We start from the raw sequence: 15584 nt of genomic DNA on the forward strand, positions 1-15584 counted from the left end.
ATGACTTTAGTCTCATGAACAACATTAGCTAATTGTTATTTACTAGCTAATCTTAAATGACTGTTCAGTACAGAAATGAAGCCCAAAAATCATGTTTTACTGTCCTGTGGTCTCAGCCTCAGATACTTATCAAATCACACAAAGCTCTTGTAGAAACAAACAAACAAATGAAAAAAAAATATGTTCTCCTTCATTTCTGTCAAAAAAAGTTGTATGACACGTTTCCAGCTGTTAGTATCATAGTTGCTAGGCAACGGAGACTAGAGCCCATGTGTTTGCAACAAACTTGCCGTTTATTTTACAAATCGAGCTCAACACTGCCCCTAGCGTCCTGGAGCACTTCCGTTGTGATTTGGAGTTTGCATGTGTTTTGAATTTTGTACGTGTTTTGGATTTTGCACGTGTTTTGTATTTTGTACGTGTTTTGTATTTTGCATGTGTTTTGTATTTTGTACGTGTTTTGGATTTTGTACGTGTTTTGGATTTTGCATGTGTTTTGAATTTTGTACGTGTTTTGGATTTTGCACGTGTTTTGGAGTTTGCATGTGTTTTGAATTTTGTACGTGTTTTGGATTTTGCATGTGTTTTGGATTTTGTATGTGTTTTGGAGTTTGCACGTGTTTTGAATTTTGTACGTGTTTTGGATTTTGCACGTGTTTTGGATTTTGTATGTGTTTTGGAGTTTGCATGTGTTTTGAATTTTGTACGTGTTTTGGATTTTGCATGTGTTTTGGAGTTTGCACGTGTTTTGGATTTTGTACGTGTTTTGGATTTTGCATGTGTTTTGAATTTTGTACGTGTTTTGGAGTTTGCACGTGTTTTGGAGTTTGCACGTGTTTTGGAGTTTGCACGTGTTTTGGATTTTGCACGTGTTTTGTATTTTGTACGTGTTTTGGATTTTGTATGTGTTTTGGAGCTTGTACGTGTCTTGGATTTTGTACGTGTTTTGGATTTTGCATGTGTTTTGGAGTTTGCATGTGTTTTGGATTTTGTATGTGTTGAGGAGTTTGTGCGTGCTATTTGGAATTTGTAAGTGTTTTGGAGTTTATACATGCTTTGTCTCTAGGGGCCACCGTACATAGCTCAAAGATAAACTTAATCCAAAAATTGCCAGCTTAACTGTCAGCTTTGTCCAAGGGCGCGAAATGAAGAATGTTCCAGAATGGGGGGACGAGTTTGAGAAAACCTCGTGATATTTCATGAAATAACGCGAGATTTCGAAAAGCACTCCTACATGGAGTGAAATTTTTTTCCCACTCAAATGTAAAACCATTTGTTTTATTTTATTAAGCGTCTTACAATTTTAAGTCGCATCTGTTCTTTGTGTTTCACTTATATTAATATATTTTATATGTATATTTTGTTATTAATTAAATATACATATGCTGCCTCTGGCATAATTTATTATCAGTTATTTCATCTTAATTCATGTTTATACTTACACATGACTAATAATTATACTTAACTAAGATCGTTAAACTCAGTTGCCTGTTCATGCAACTTCCCATATGTTACCCATATGGTGCCCATAGAATATAGCCCATCTGGGCTGGCTCAAGTGGGTCCTACTTGGCTAACCCAGGTGGGTCCCAGATTGGATGCCCATTGTAAGCCCATCCCCACTTGGAACCCCCATAGCCCATGTGGGGCCCACATACTGGTGTTTACTGGGAGGTTTCTTGTGACGTCACTGGCAGATCAAAGGGGTTCGCGCTTGCTGTGACCTGTCAGTAACGTCACAGACAACCGAGCCTATAAATAACGGCTCTCAGACAGAAAAATCAGAACTGATGCTCATCTGTTTGCAAAACGTTCAGCAGTCGGCGCTCTGTAATACAAGAAAATTCTCACAGGCTCAGACGAAGAAAATCAAATTTGTGACACAACAATGGAAACATTAAATGAAAATTCAATGGTGGTCACACCAGACCAGATTATCCCGCCAATCAACAGGTGCCTTGAAAGGCTCTCTGAAGTTCAGTGGAGCATTATAGAAAATGGAAAATGCGACTCCAGCGTCCATGCCGTGCTCGCTGAAATGATTTCTGAAATCATTCAGATCGCCTCTGCCAGCATCCTGGAAATAGCCCTTCCTGTTATTCAGGAACCCATGATAAGGGAAGAGCTTATGGATGAGGGGAAAATAAGGGTGTCCCTCGGAGACTCGATCTCAGCTGCCATCGCCGGCGCTCTTAATGTCTCAAAACAGCAAGATAAGAGCGCTGACAAGCTGACGCTGATGGTTGAGGAAGAGATCTCAGAAAAGGTCAGCTCAACCATTGCACTGATTGAAAAAAGCCCCGATTTCCCAGTAGACCCTGCCGTTTATGTTAGCGGCAAATTTAGTAGTATTAAGAAACTACACCGCATGGTTTGTTGCGCTGCCTCATGCCTGAAAAGGTATGCAGCATGTAAGCTGCGCTGCCAGTGTGGGACAAATGGGTCTCATTCCAGTACAGAACGTACTGGTTCAAAAATATCAGTGCAATCAGCAATCGCAGAGATTTCTGTTATTCTGTCAACAAGGAGCTCAGATGGAGAGATGACAGGAAAAGATAAAGATGAGCTCCCAGAAGAATCAGCTGTAACAGCACAAAGCAAAATAAAACCCACTGCAGAAACACAAAGTATCCAGGCTCCAACCCCAGTAGAAATGGTTGCAGCTGACATCGTAGGTGAGATACTTGATAACATGGATTCAAGCAGTGAAGAGCTCTGTGAGAAATGTAACTTACCCAAACCTGCCTTTAATGCAGGCTTAATTATCCACAAGGTGAGACACTTCTTCTCCAAATGTGTGCCATCCACCTCACACGCCAGGCTCAAAGCACGCAAACACAACTTTTCCATGTTTGCAAAAAAACAATTTGAAAAAATGAAAACAGAGCTGAAAAAAAGAATAAAGGCAAACAGGAAACATTTTGTTTGTCTACAAAACATTTGCAGCCACCCCAAGAAGGAAACTGCGCCCTCCAATGAAAGTATAGTTTTCATTCTCCCAGGGTCAGTACCTGAAACGGCTGCTCCCCAGAGTACAGAGGCTCATCGCTCCCCTTCTCGACATACGGCAAGCCTGGGAACCGCAATTAAACGTTCTTCTTCAGTCGACTTTAACGTCATTAGATCAGACGTTAATCAGTTATTTGACAAATTAACAAAGAAAGAAGAACTCTTCCTCATCGATAAGACCTTGGGGGACTTTAAAAATAGTGGGCATATCAGGAATTTTACGGAGGACTTAGTGGCAAACCTGTTTGATCTACTTACGGTGGATCGAGGCTATCAAATCCCCATACCTCTAATGGGTAGGTCCCTCTCAGATACAGTCATCTCCAGGACGCCACAATCAGTAGAGGGCTCAAAGCGTCGCATTTCATCTGAAGTCCTCTATGTCCTCATAGATGACACAGTAGAAAGGTTTTTGCAGAAGCTTTTACTCTGGGTGGAGAATGAAGAGAAAGATCAAATTGTTCAAATGGACAAGATTTCTGGGGCCCTGGAAGACATCCACAACTTTATTAAAAGAACACAGACCACAACACAGGAAAAAAGCCCTGCTTCAGATGGCAGAGGAAAAGAATCTGATGCATCACTTCCAACACCAAAACCTGGGAGCATTTCTCCAGAAAAATGCTCTGTGGCATCTGAAAAACCACCTCGAACGCCAAAAACTGGGAGCATTTCTCCAGGTAGATGCTCTGTGGCATCTGAAAAACCACCTCAAATGCCAAAAACTGGGAGCATTTCTCCAGGTAGATGCTCTGTGGCATCTGAAAAACCACCTCGAACGCCAAAAACTGGGAGCATTTCTCCAGAAAAATGCTCTGTGGCATCTGACAAGTCACCTCGAATGCCAAAACCTGGGAGCATTTCTCCAGAAAAATCATCTGGAGCCTTGAGCCTGAAACACTCTCTCAAAGATTCCTCCAAAATATCAGAGATGGATTCTGTGTCAGGTTCATCTTCTGATGTTGAGAAAATTTCCAATGACCTTGCGTTGCTCCTTATCATGAGAGTCATCCATAAATCTAAACCTGAGACCCAAAAGTTTGCTGCTCGGATCGCAACTACTACAAAAGAAATAGACATGGTCATAAATCGTCTGAGCAATCTAATGCAGCCTGAACTCAGCAGCACAGCGTCTGCCACAAGTCTGACAAATGACAAGACAAAGTTCATCAAGAAAATAGCCAAACGCCTCATCAAGGAGTTTGGCTCCCCAGACAATGTCTTAAAGGCTTCGATGGCAAATGATTCATCTTTTGATGAGGCTCTGATTAGACATCTAAAAATCACTCTCGGAGTCATCCCGGGTCCCCCAAAGACGTCCAAAATATCCAGGTTTTTTTCTGCGGTGGGAAAAACATTGCTAAAACCCTTCAGGTGGTTCACTAAAGCCAGAGATCATTAAAATGACCATTTTGGCTTTTCCCACTGCCCTGCTTCTTTTAAAATCTTGAAGCAGACTTTTAGCACCAAATCCTTTTTTTAAAAACATCACCATAAAATTTTGGGATCAGCCCTCAAATCCAAATTTTAGAACTGTAGTTCACGCCATCTCGTCTCCTTTTGATTTCCATCCCCCCAACCGGTCGCAGCGGATGGCCGTCCCTTCTGAGCCCGGTTCCGTTGGAAGTTTCTTCCTGTTAAAGGGAGTTTTTCTTCCCCACAGTCGCCTCGTGCTTGCTCAGAGGGGGATCATTTGATTGTTGGGGTTCTCTGTAGTACAGTAGGGCTTTGACCTTACAGTACAAACAGGGAGGAGACTTTGGCTTGATTTTTAAAATATCTAATTCGGCATGAAATAAAAAAAATCCAAATTAAAAATACATTCCAAGTTTGTTTGTGTTTTTCTTCTGTTGTCAAATATGTAGAAAGTGTTACACGTGTGATTTTAGTAATTTTGCATCAGTTTGTAGCCGACGTGTCTGTTTGTGATCATCCTGCATCTGTTTTTGTCTGATTCGTGTCTTAGTTTGGTCAATTTACATCACTTTTGTGGCCCAATTTAGTTGTTTTGCATGTATTTGTGGCAAAATGTGTGGACGCTGTTTGACGTTGCTATGTTTTGTCTTAATGCTTCACTTTGGTTGTTTATGTATGCGCTCATTTTGATTCTAGATGTAGACCTGGCATCTGAAAATTAGCACCTAGCCCACTTTGATCATTTTTTTAGTCCATGGGTTAACACATTTTTTTTTATTTCGCCAACCTTGTAGAGCAGTGGTTCCCAAACTTTTTTTGCTAGGCCTCCCTTTGTTTTATAAGAAAAATGTTCGCTAAAAAATATTATTAGCCAAAGCTTTCACTGGAAGTCAGTTACTGGTGTCAGGCCAGCTCCCACTTTTTGTTTTGTGTTACTTCTGCATATAAGTATACACAAAGAGACATTGAGACCTGAATTACAAATAAAAGCCAACTTCAAGATTAACAAACACTGTTTAATCCATAACAACAACTAATGACAAACAACATTTAACAGCTTCTACTGTGGGATTCCTCAAGTAAAAGCAGTTGATTTGATAATTGTCAGTGAATACATTTGTATGTTGCATTCGTTTCTGCCTGTTTTCTTCCAATGACAAATGGTTCGAGGTCGTGACGCTGCATATGCCACCGCCTCAAAGGTGATGGTCGGCAACCTGGCTCTGAGAGACGGCAGGAGGGGAGAAACGCAAACCAACTTTGTCAAGTTGTGCAATGATCATGTGACTGATTATACTGACTGGAACACGTGATTTATAGTCACTGGTGAGTTGAGTAATTACCAGCAGCCTTCAGTGAATGTGTTAGCTGTGTTGCTTCGTGTTCGCTGAGGATTTCCTCCTTTTCACAATACCTACAGATCCGCGGTCTCCAACCTTTTTTTCACCACGGACCGGTTTATGCCCGACAATATTTTCACAGACCGGCCTTTAAGGTGTCGCGGATAAATACAACAAAATAAAACTAGTACCAGTATCGAAAAAAAGAAGATTTATTCATAACACACGTGAAAAGACCCAGAAAAACCGAGTTAACGATAAAAACGATAACAAAATAACGCTGAAAACCGATAAAAACCCGGAAAACCATACATTTCACACCTGAGCCTCAACTCTCGCGGCCTGGTACCAAACGACTTACGGACCGGTACCAGCCCGGGGGTTGGGGACCGCTGCTATAGATGATAATGATCCATTGTGTGCCTTTAAAAGCTGCTGTGAGATTTCATTAATTTCATCAATTGCTTTGATTTCGTCTACCTAGACAGCATCCTGATTTTCTCCAGTTTGGTCTCTGAACATAAAAGCCACCTCAGACAGGTTCTCCAACAGCTGCCAGAGATCAGACTCTGTGAAAGGTGAAAAGTGTCAATTTCATGTACAAACTGTGTCTTTTCTTGGTTACATCATTGAGCAGGGCAATCTGAGACCCAACCCAGTCAAAGTTAAGGCCATGGAAGATTGGCCCAAACCCACAGACCTCCACCAGTGCCAGCATTTTCTTGGCTTCGCAAACTTCTACCGTCACTTCATGAGAGATGTCAGTAAGATTGCTTCACCACTAACCCGTTTACGTCTCTTAAGGTTTCCTTTCAGTGGGATCAGTCTGCTCAAACAGCATTCACTCACCTCAAGGAATGGTTCGCCTCAGCTCCAATCCTATCCCAACCAGACCTGAACCCTCGTTGAGGAGGTGGACGCCCAGCAGCCAGACATAGAGTGTGTTGGGGGCACCCGCCACTGGCAGGGTAGGGGGAAATAGGACCCCCCCTTTAGGGGGGGCCTGAGATGTCTAACACATAAACATAGACAAACAGGAACACACACAATCATGCATTCCAACCCTCATGCACACATACAGAAATACCCAGACAGTCTCCAAACATGGAGACCCACAGAAATGCTCTTTCAAGAGTTTTTGAGATAAAAGGAGGGTTAGAGTTTGGCCTAGGACGTCTTTGAGCAGTCTTGTAGAAATGGATCTAAAAGACACATTGAAAAATCGCACATTGTGCAAGCCCTCTTTTATTTTCTCTTATATATATATATATATATATATATATATATATATATATATATATATATATATATATATATATATATAAAAAACACCCAGCACGCCCCTGCGGGCGGTTTATCCTTCAAGCTCGGGTCCTCTACCAGAGGCCTGGGAGCTTGAGGGTCCTGCGCAGTATCTTAGCTGTTCCCAGGACTGCGCTCTTCTGGACAGAGATCTCCGATGTTGTTCCCGGGATCTGCTGGAGCCACTCGCCTATCTTGGGAGTCACCGCACCTAGTGCTCCGATTACCACGGGGACCACCGTTACCTTCACCCTCCACATCCTCTCGAGCTCTTCTCTGAGCCCTTGGTATTTTTCGAGCTTCTCGTGTTCCTTCTTCCTGATATTGCTGTCATTCGGAACCGCTACATCGATCACTACGGCCGTCTTCTTCTGTTTGTCTACCACCACTATGTCCGGTTGGTTAGCCACCACCATTTTGTCCGTCTGTATCTGGAAGTCCCACAGGATCTTAGCTCGGTCATTCTCCACCACCCTTGGGGGCATCTCCCATTTTGACCTCGGGACTTCTAGGTTATACTCGGCACAGATGTTCCTGTACACTATGCCGGCCACTTGGTTATGGCGTTCCATGTATGCCTTGCCTGCTAGCATCTTGCACCCTGCTGTTATGTGCTGGATTGTCTCTGGGGCATCTTTACACAGCCTGCACCTGGGGTCTTGCCTGGTGTGATAGACCCCAGCCTCTATGGATCTTGTACTCAGAGCTTGTTCTTGTGCTGCCATGATTAGTGCCTCTGTGCTGTCTTTCAGTCCAGCTTTGTCCAGCCACTGGTAGGATTTCTGGATATCAGCCACCTCCTCTATCTGCCGGTGGTACATACCGTGCAGGGGCCTGTCCTTCCATGATGGTTCCTCGTCTCCCTCCTCTTTCTTGGGTTTCTGCTGCCTGAGGTATTCACTGAGCACTCGGTCAGTTGGGGCCATCTTCCCAATGTATTCTTGGATGTTCCTTGTCTCATCCTGGACTGTGGTGCTGACACTCACCAGTCCCCGGCCCCCTTCCTTCCGCTTAGCGTACAGCCTCAGGGTGCTGGACTTGGGGTGAAACCCTCCATGCATGGTCAGGAGCTTTCTTGTCTTTATGTCAGTGGCTTCTATCTCCTCCTTTGGCCAGCCTATTACCCCAGCAGGGTACCTGATCACGGGCAGGGCGTATGTGTTGATGGCCCGGATCTTGTTCTTACCATTCAGCTGACTCCTCAGGACTTGCCTGACCCTCTGCAGGTACTTGGTGGTTGCAGCCTTTCTAGCGGCCTCTTCATGGTTCCCATTTGCCTGCGGGATCCCCAGGTACTTGTAACTGTCCTCTATGTCTGCAATGTTGCCTTCTGGTAGTTCAATCCCCTCAGTTCTGACTACCTTCCCTCTCTTTGTTACCATCCGACTACACTTCTCCAGTCCGAACGACATTCCAATGTCATTGCTGTATAGCCTGGTAGTGTGGATCAGTGAATCGATGTCTCGTTCACTCTTGGCATACAGCTTGATGTCATCCATGTATGTATGTGTATACGTATATATGTATATATATATATATATATATATATATATACGTATATATATGTATATATACGTATATATACATATATATACATATATATACGTATATATTAGGGGTGCAACGATATTCGTATCGATATTGAACCGTTCGATACAGTGCTTTCGGTTCGGTACGCATATGTATCGAACAATACAACATTTGTAATTTATTTTATCAACTTTCCTTCTGACTATGCTTTCTGTGTTGAGCGCTCAGTGGATCTGCGCTCGACAGTGCAGCCTAGGCGGAGTAGTCAAACGCAGATTCACTGAGCGCTCAACACAGACAGCATAGTCAGAAGGAAGAGCGCAGGGCAAGCTAGCGAGACAGAAGTTAAGCTCTCCTTGCAACATGGACCTCCCCCACCCTCATTCAGATCTGGCGTTTGGAATTATTTTGGTTTTCATGTGACGTATGACCCTGAAGGTAAGCGAGTCATGGACTAAAGTAAAACAGTATGTTGGATGTGCCATGCAATGCTCAATTACATGGGTGGGAGCTAGTGTGTTAGCGCAGTTAGCTCATTAACGTGTTGGCCGTCTAGCCCCACGCACGGGGCGATCGGCGGTAGCTCGTTAACGGAGATTTGCCGTGTTGTGGCGTTAACGTCATTTCAACGAGATTAACCTGAAAGCACTAGTGGGAACACAACGAATATGACTGTACATTTACGCCGACATCATCCTAGTGCAAAGACCAAAACAACAAGCATGCTACTAACTTTAGCCGAGTCATTTAGACAGCTGTTAGCACATGATTCTCCTTATGCTGCTGAGAATATAGCCCAGAAGAAGCGGATAGTATAGCTTTTATTTTGGAAAGAGACATTTCTCTGTAATAAACTCTCTTTTCCAAAGATGAGTGATTCCTCAATCAGATACAGGGCTTGCAACATCGCTAGCCCGACGTCCTGGAGCTAGCGATTTTTTCAGTCGGCTACCAAAATCTATCTCTGCCCTGCCCGTCGGGCTATTGTAGGAAAAATATATGTCAATGCTTTTGCATTCTTTCAGAAAAGTAGCTGGGTAATTATGTCATTGGCATCGGTGAGCCATTGTCAATATGTGACATATTGAAATCGCGTTTGAATTTGCGCTTGTTTTTTGCTTTCACTTTGCAATCGTGCGAACTGTGTATAGAGAGCGACAGCACTGATCTGTGAGTGATGATAATTTGCGCACCAATTCCTCTGACATCGTCTTATTAATCGTTAGCTTACTATGCAAACATGACAAGTGAAATCTCCCGCAGCTTAAACATGTGAGAGGTTGATCGCGCAGAGAATCGCTGAGCGTTATGTGTGTGAGTGCGTGTGTAAAAGCAGCAGGATATATATTTTAGTTCTGCTGAGCCAAATAAGACAGGTCAGGGTGAAGAAGTGACAGCCAAAGAAAAGCTTACCACAAAACGGAGAAGTTATGACAAATCAGACTATAAGGCAAAAAGAAAGTGCAGCTTTATGGTTTCATGGACAAAATAATTTCTGTGGCTGCAATATGACGAGCTAAATAACCAGGGCTGCACATAAGTGGTCCGCAGGTGCGCATTCGCTGTCAAAATAAAAAACACGCACAAGGGTTAGGGTTAAATTTAAAAACTGTACTTTTGAGTTAAAATATATATTTATAATTTTAATAAATGACAAATTAAAAAGGCATGAACATTTTTTGTATCGAAAAAATATCGAACCGTGACACCAAAGTATCGAACCGAACCGAACCATGAATTTTGTGTATCGTTGCACCCCTAGTATATATATGTATATTTGTATATATATGATGATGTTATATATGTATATGATATCATATCATCTATATATCATATGTATATCATATATATATGATGATGTTAATGCAGCACTACGGGCAATACCTACAACCACGATTACCGACACTAACAAGCTGATCTACAATACGGCAGCAGTGATCAGTGAGATGCTTGGCTACAAGTTGAACAGCGACAAGGGGCAGTACCCTCCATGGAGAAGGAGGCTAGAGGGCAAGATCAAAGTAGCATGGAGGGAGGTTAGCCAACTAACGGAGTTGCAGAAAGGTGCGACAAATAAGGTGCCTAAGAAATACAGCAAGCTGTCCATACCTGAGGCCTTGGAAACTGCCAAGCAAAGACTCACAGCCTTGGCCAGCCGCTTGAGGAGGTACACCAGAGAGATAGAAGGCAGGAGAATAAACCAGCTGTTCTCCACAGAACCAGCAAAGGTGTACTCTCAGTGGCAAGGGAACAATAAGAGAACAGCACCACCAAGGCTGGAGACGGAGCAATACTGGAAGAGCATATCGGAGAAGGATGCAACCCATAACGGCAATGCTCAGTGGCTAGAGGATCTGAGGGCAGACCACAGCGACCTCCCCGAACAGGGTCCAGTAACCATCACAGTGGCAGATATCCAAGAAAGGGTCTCCAGTATGAAGAGTTGGACAGCACCAGGGCCCGACATGGTTCACGCCTACTGGCTGAAGAAGCTGACTGCACTCCACGAGCGTCTGGCAGCACAAATGAACCAGCTGCTAGTTAACGAGAGACACCCGGAATGGCTAACTGAAGGCCGGACGGTCCTGATCCCCAAGGACCCCAAGAAGGGACCGGTCCCCTCCAACTACCGACCAATAACCTGCCTCAGTACTACATGGAAGCTCCTGTCAGGCATCATATCGGCTAAGATGAACAGGCACATGGGTCAATACATGAGCGGGACACAGAAAGGAATTGGCAAGAATACCAGAGGCGCAAAACACCAGCTACTGGTAGACAGAACAATCAGCCGAGACTGCAAGACCAGACTGACCAACCTGTGCACTGCCTGGATTGATTACAAGAAGGCCTATGACTCAATGCCCCACAGCTGGATCCTGGAATGCCTAGAATTGTACAAGATCAATGGGACCCTAAGAGCCTTCATCAGGAACTCAATGGGGATGTGGCGTACAACACTAGAGGCCAACTCCAAGCCCATAGCACAAGTCACCATCAAGTGCGGGATCTACCAAGGAGATGCTCTGTCCCCACTGCTGTTCTGCATAGGCCTGAACCCCCTCAGTGAGATCATTAACAAGACTGGCTACGGATACCGACTACGGAACGGAGCAGTTGTCAGCCACCTCCTGTACATGGATGACATCAAGCTGTATGCCAAGAGTGAACGAGACATCGATTCACTGATCCACACTACCAGGCTATACAGCAATGACATTGGAATGTCGTTCGGACTGGAGAAGTGTAGTCGGATGGTAACAAAGAGAGGGAAGGTAGTCAGAACTAAGGGGATTGAACTACCAGAAGGCAACATTGCAGACATAGAGGACAGTTACAAGTACTTGGGGATCCCGCAGGCGAATGGGAACCATGAAGAGGCCGCTAGAAAAGCTGCAACCACCAAGTACCTGCAGAGGGTCAGGCAAGTCCTGAGGAGTCAGCTGAATGGTAAGAACAAGATCCGGGCCATCAACACGTACGCCCTGCCCGTGATCAGGTACCCTGCTGGGGTAATAGGCTGGCCAAAGGAGGAGATAGAAGCCACTGACATAAAGACACAAAAGCTCCTTACCATGCATGGAGGGTTTCACCCCAAGTCCAGCACCCTGAGGCTGTACGCTAAGCGGAAGGAAGGGGGCCGGGGACTGGTGAGTGTCAGCACCACAGTCCAGGATGAGACAAGGAACATCCAAGAATACATTGGGAAGATGGCCCCAACTGACCGAGTGCTCAGTGAATACCTCAGGCAGCAGAAACCCAAGAAAGAGGAGGGAGACGAGGAACCATCATGGAAGGACAGGCCCCTGCACGGTATGTACCACCGGCAGATAGAGGAGGTGGCTGATATCCAGAAATCCTACCAGTGGCTGGACAAAGCTGGACTGAAAGACAGCACAGAGGCACTAATCATGGCAGCACAAGAACAAGCTCTGAGCACAAGATCCATAGAGGCTGGGGTCTATCACACCAGGCAAGACCCCAGGTGCAGGCTGTGTAAAGATGCCCCAGAGACAATCCAGCACATAACAGCAGGGTGCAAGATGCTAGCAGGCAAGGCATACATGGAACGCCATAACCAAGTGGCCGGCATAGTGTACAGGAACATCTGTGCCGAGTATAACTTAGAAGTCCCGAGGTCAAAATGGGAGATGCCCCCAAGGGTGGTGGAGAATGACCGAGCTAAGATCCTGTGGGACTTCCAGATACAGACGGACAAAATGGTGGTGGCTAACCAACCGGACATAGTGGTGGTAGACAAACAGAAGAAGACGGCCGTAGTGATCGATGTAGCGGTTCCGAATGACAGCAATATCAGGAAGAAGGAACACGAGAAGCTCGAAAAATACCAAGGGCTCAGAGAAGAGCTCGAGAGGATGTGGAGGGTGAAGGTAACGGTGGTCCCCGTGGTAATCGGAGCACTAGGTGCGGTGACTCCCAAGCTAGGCGAGTGGCTCCAGCAGATCCCGGGAACAACATCGGAGATCTCTGTCCAGAAGAGCGCAGTCCTGGGAACAGCTAAGATACTGCGCAGGACCCTCAAGCTCCCAGGCCTCTGGTAGAGGACCCGAGCTTGAAGGATAAACCGCCCGCAGGGGCGTGCTGGGTGTTTTTATATATATACGTATATATACGTATATATACATATATGTATATATATACATATATATATATATATGTATATATATACATATATATATATATATGTATATATATACATATATGTATATATACGTATATATATAAAAACACCCAGCACGCCCCTGCGGGCGGTTTATCCTTCAAGCTCGGGTCCTATATATATATATATATATGTATATGTATATATATCTGTATATGTATATATATATGTATATATATATGTATATATATATGTATATGTATATATATATGTATATGTATATGTATATATATATGTATATATATATATGTATATGTATATGTATATATATATGTATATGTATATATATATGTATATGTATATGTATATGTATATATATATTTTTTAACTATATAAGTGCAAAACAAAGTCGTGGAAAGCCTAAACTTAGTTTCTGAATAATTAAATGTGAGACTTTGTTTCATTGTAAGATTATAACAATGATGGCAGTATAATTGTTTGTTGTTCAGCAGAACTGTGTTTTGGCTGTTGGGCTGATTTTAACATCATTACAAAAAGTGTTAATTATTTTTAATCATATTCAGGTTACCACAAATTGCTTTTTAATTTAGTTGAACTTGAAATGTTTGTCAGTAGGTAAACAATTAGTATAGCACATTCAGAAATATCAAGTTATTCTTAATACTGCATACTTGCAGTGAATAAGTTGTCCTAACAGTCATCTTAAGTAAGCTTTACTTAGTTTTTTTGAGTTCTGGGAACTAATTAGATTTTACAGTGTGGGTCGATGACCCAGGTCTCCTAACAGTTTAAAACTCTGGCAAATCTAAGATAATCAACTGTGGCAATCACCTGCTGTTGTGACCCCTTGTGAAAAAGGGACCATATGGTCAGAATTGATTGAACTAACTGATCAGTTTTTCTGATGCTGAAAACTCTGAATCTAAATTGAAAACTCAATCTACTCAGAGTTTGTTACACTTACATGTACTTTCTGGAACAGAGCCCACTTTTATCCCCCTGGGGCCTTGCTTTGTGCATCGGTGTGCTGTAATATTGGAACAGAAAGGGGCCATCCCCCAAACTGTTCTCACAAAGTTGGGAGCATGAAATTGTCCAAAATGTCTTGGTATGCTGAAGCATTAAGAGTCTCTTTCTCTGGAACTAAGGAGCTGAGCCCAAATCCTAAAGATGTGGTCTTACAAACCTGTGGCCATCAAAATGATTGGGCGCCTGAATTTAATGATGTGGATGGGTGAGTGAATATGTTTGGCAATATAGTTGAGCAAAAGAAATAATTGTGAGTAAATAATTTACTCCAGCACAACATGTTTAAGGAACAAATTCCAGTAATGCACCATAGAATAGTGTAGTTAAACCATACAAATTTAAGACAATTTAAGGAGATTATCATATTAGATGAGGAGAAATTAATTTATTCATCTTAAAAAAAAGAGCATGCTAAAAATGTAAAAAGATGCATCTTAAGGAGAAACACATCACCAAAAACTATCTATAGATGTCATGGAAAGGTCATGTATCTTCAAAAAACAAACAAACAAAAAAACATTACAACACAAGCCCGAAATCAAGTAAAGTCTTGGTGTCTATAAAAAAAAACCAAAGTTTTATTTTTTTTTTGTCTTTACATGTATGTGCTCATTTTGATTCTAGATGTAGACCTGGCATCTGAAAATTAGCACCTAGTTCACTTGGAACATTTTGTCTTTTTTGTTTTACATTATGAAAGTAGCCAAAGAAATACCTGTAAAATAATAATTGAAAAATATGACAATGGAAAAACATTTCCGCTATTGTGGAATAAGAAATGCAGTTATGAGAATAATCATAGTAATCACTAATTACACCCTTTTTTCAATAGAAACTAAAGATGTAATAGAATGCACACTGCAGACATCTTTTAATATCACAAAAATAGAATAAAAAATGATTAGTGTTTTTTCTTTTTCCTGTTTGTTTCTAGAAGGCACCAAACAATATACATGATTATTGTCAGATAAACTATTCACGGTCTTGGTGAAAAAGGCACCTGATAGCATAGTTGATTTGTTATGTATGCTAAAGTTTTTTTTTCCTTCCATCCCATGTTTATCCTATTGTTACAAGAAATTATCCAAAACCCAATAGCAAAAGTACAAGTACAACAAGCTGAGGAATTCCTATGGAAACCAGAAAAGGACATTCAACTGTGGGCCTAATTCTAGCTGTTTACAGATCCTTTGATGGAAAAATGGAAGTGGAATTACATAAAAGTAATAAGACTGTATGCTACAAAACTAAATGTAAATCTATATCAAGGCAGGAAGCAAAAAAGAAAAAAAAAACCCCAAAAAAACCCCAAGTTA

General features: G+C 42.6%; 1 protein-coding gene across 1 annotated transcript; it reads left to right on the plus strand.

The window, feature by feature from the left end:
* The first annotated feature begins 1742 nt into the window (after positions 1 to 1742).
* Positions 1743 to 4827, plus strand: LOC146718140 (uncharacterized). Its single transcript, XM_085477455.1, has one exon. It carries the CDS (start codon positions 1889 to 1891, stop codon positions 4409 to 4411), a length of 2523 nt encoding a protein of 840 aa, XP_085333581.1. The 5' UTR covers positions 1743 to 1888; the 3' UTR covers positions 4412 to 4827.
* The last annotated feature ends 10757 nt before the right edge of the window (positions 4828 to 15584 follow it).

This window comes from Copadichromis virginalis, linkage group LG1 (genome assembly GCF_057382275.1).
Source record: "Copadichromis virginalis isolate Kocher_CV1m ecotype Utaka linkage group LG1, C_Virginalis_male_GT1.1, whole genome shotgun sequence".
Taxonomy (NCBI): Eukaryota; Metazoa; Chordata; class Actinopteri; order Cichliformes; family Cichlidae; genus Copadichromis; species Copadichromis virginalis.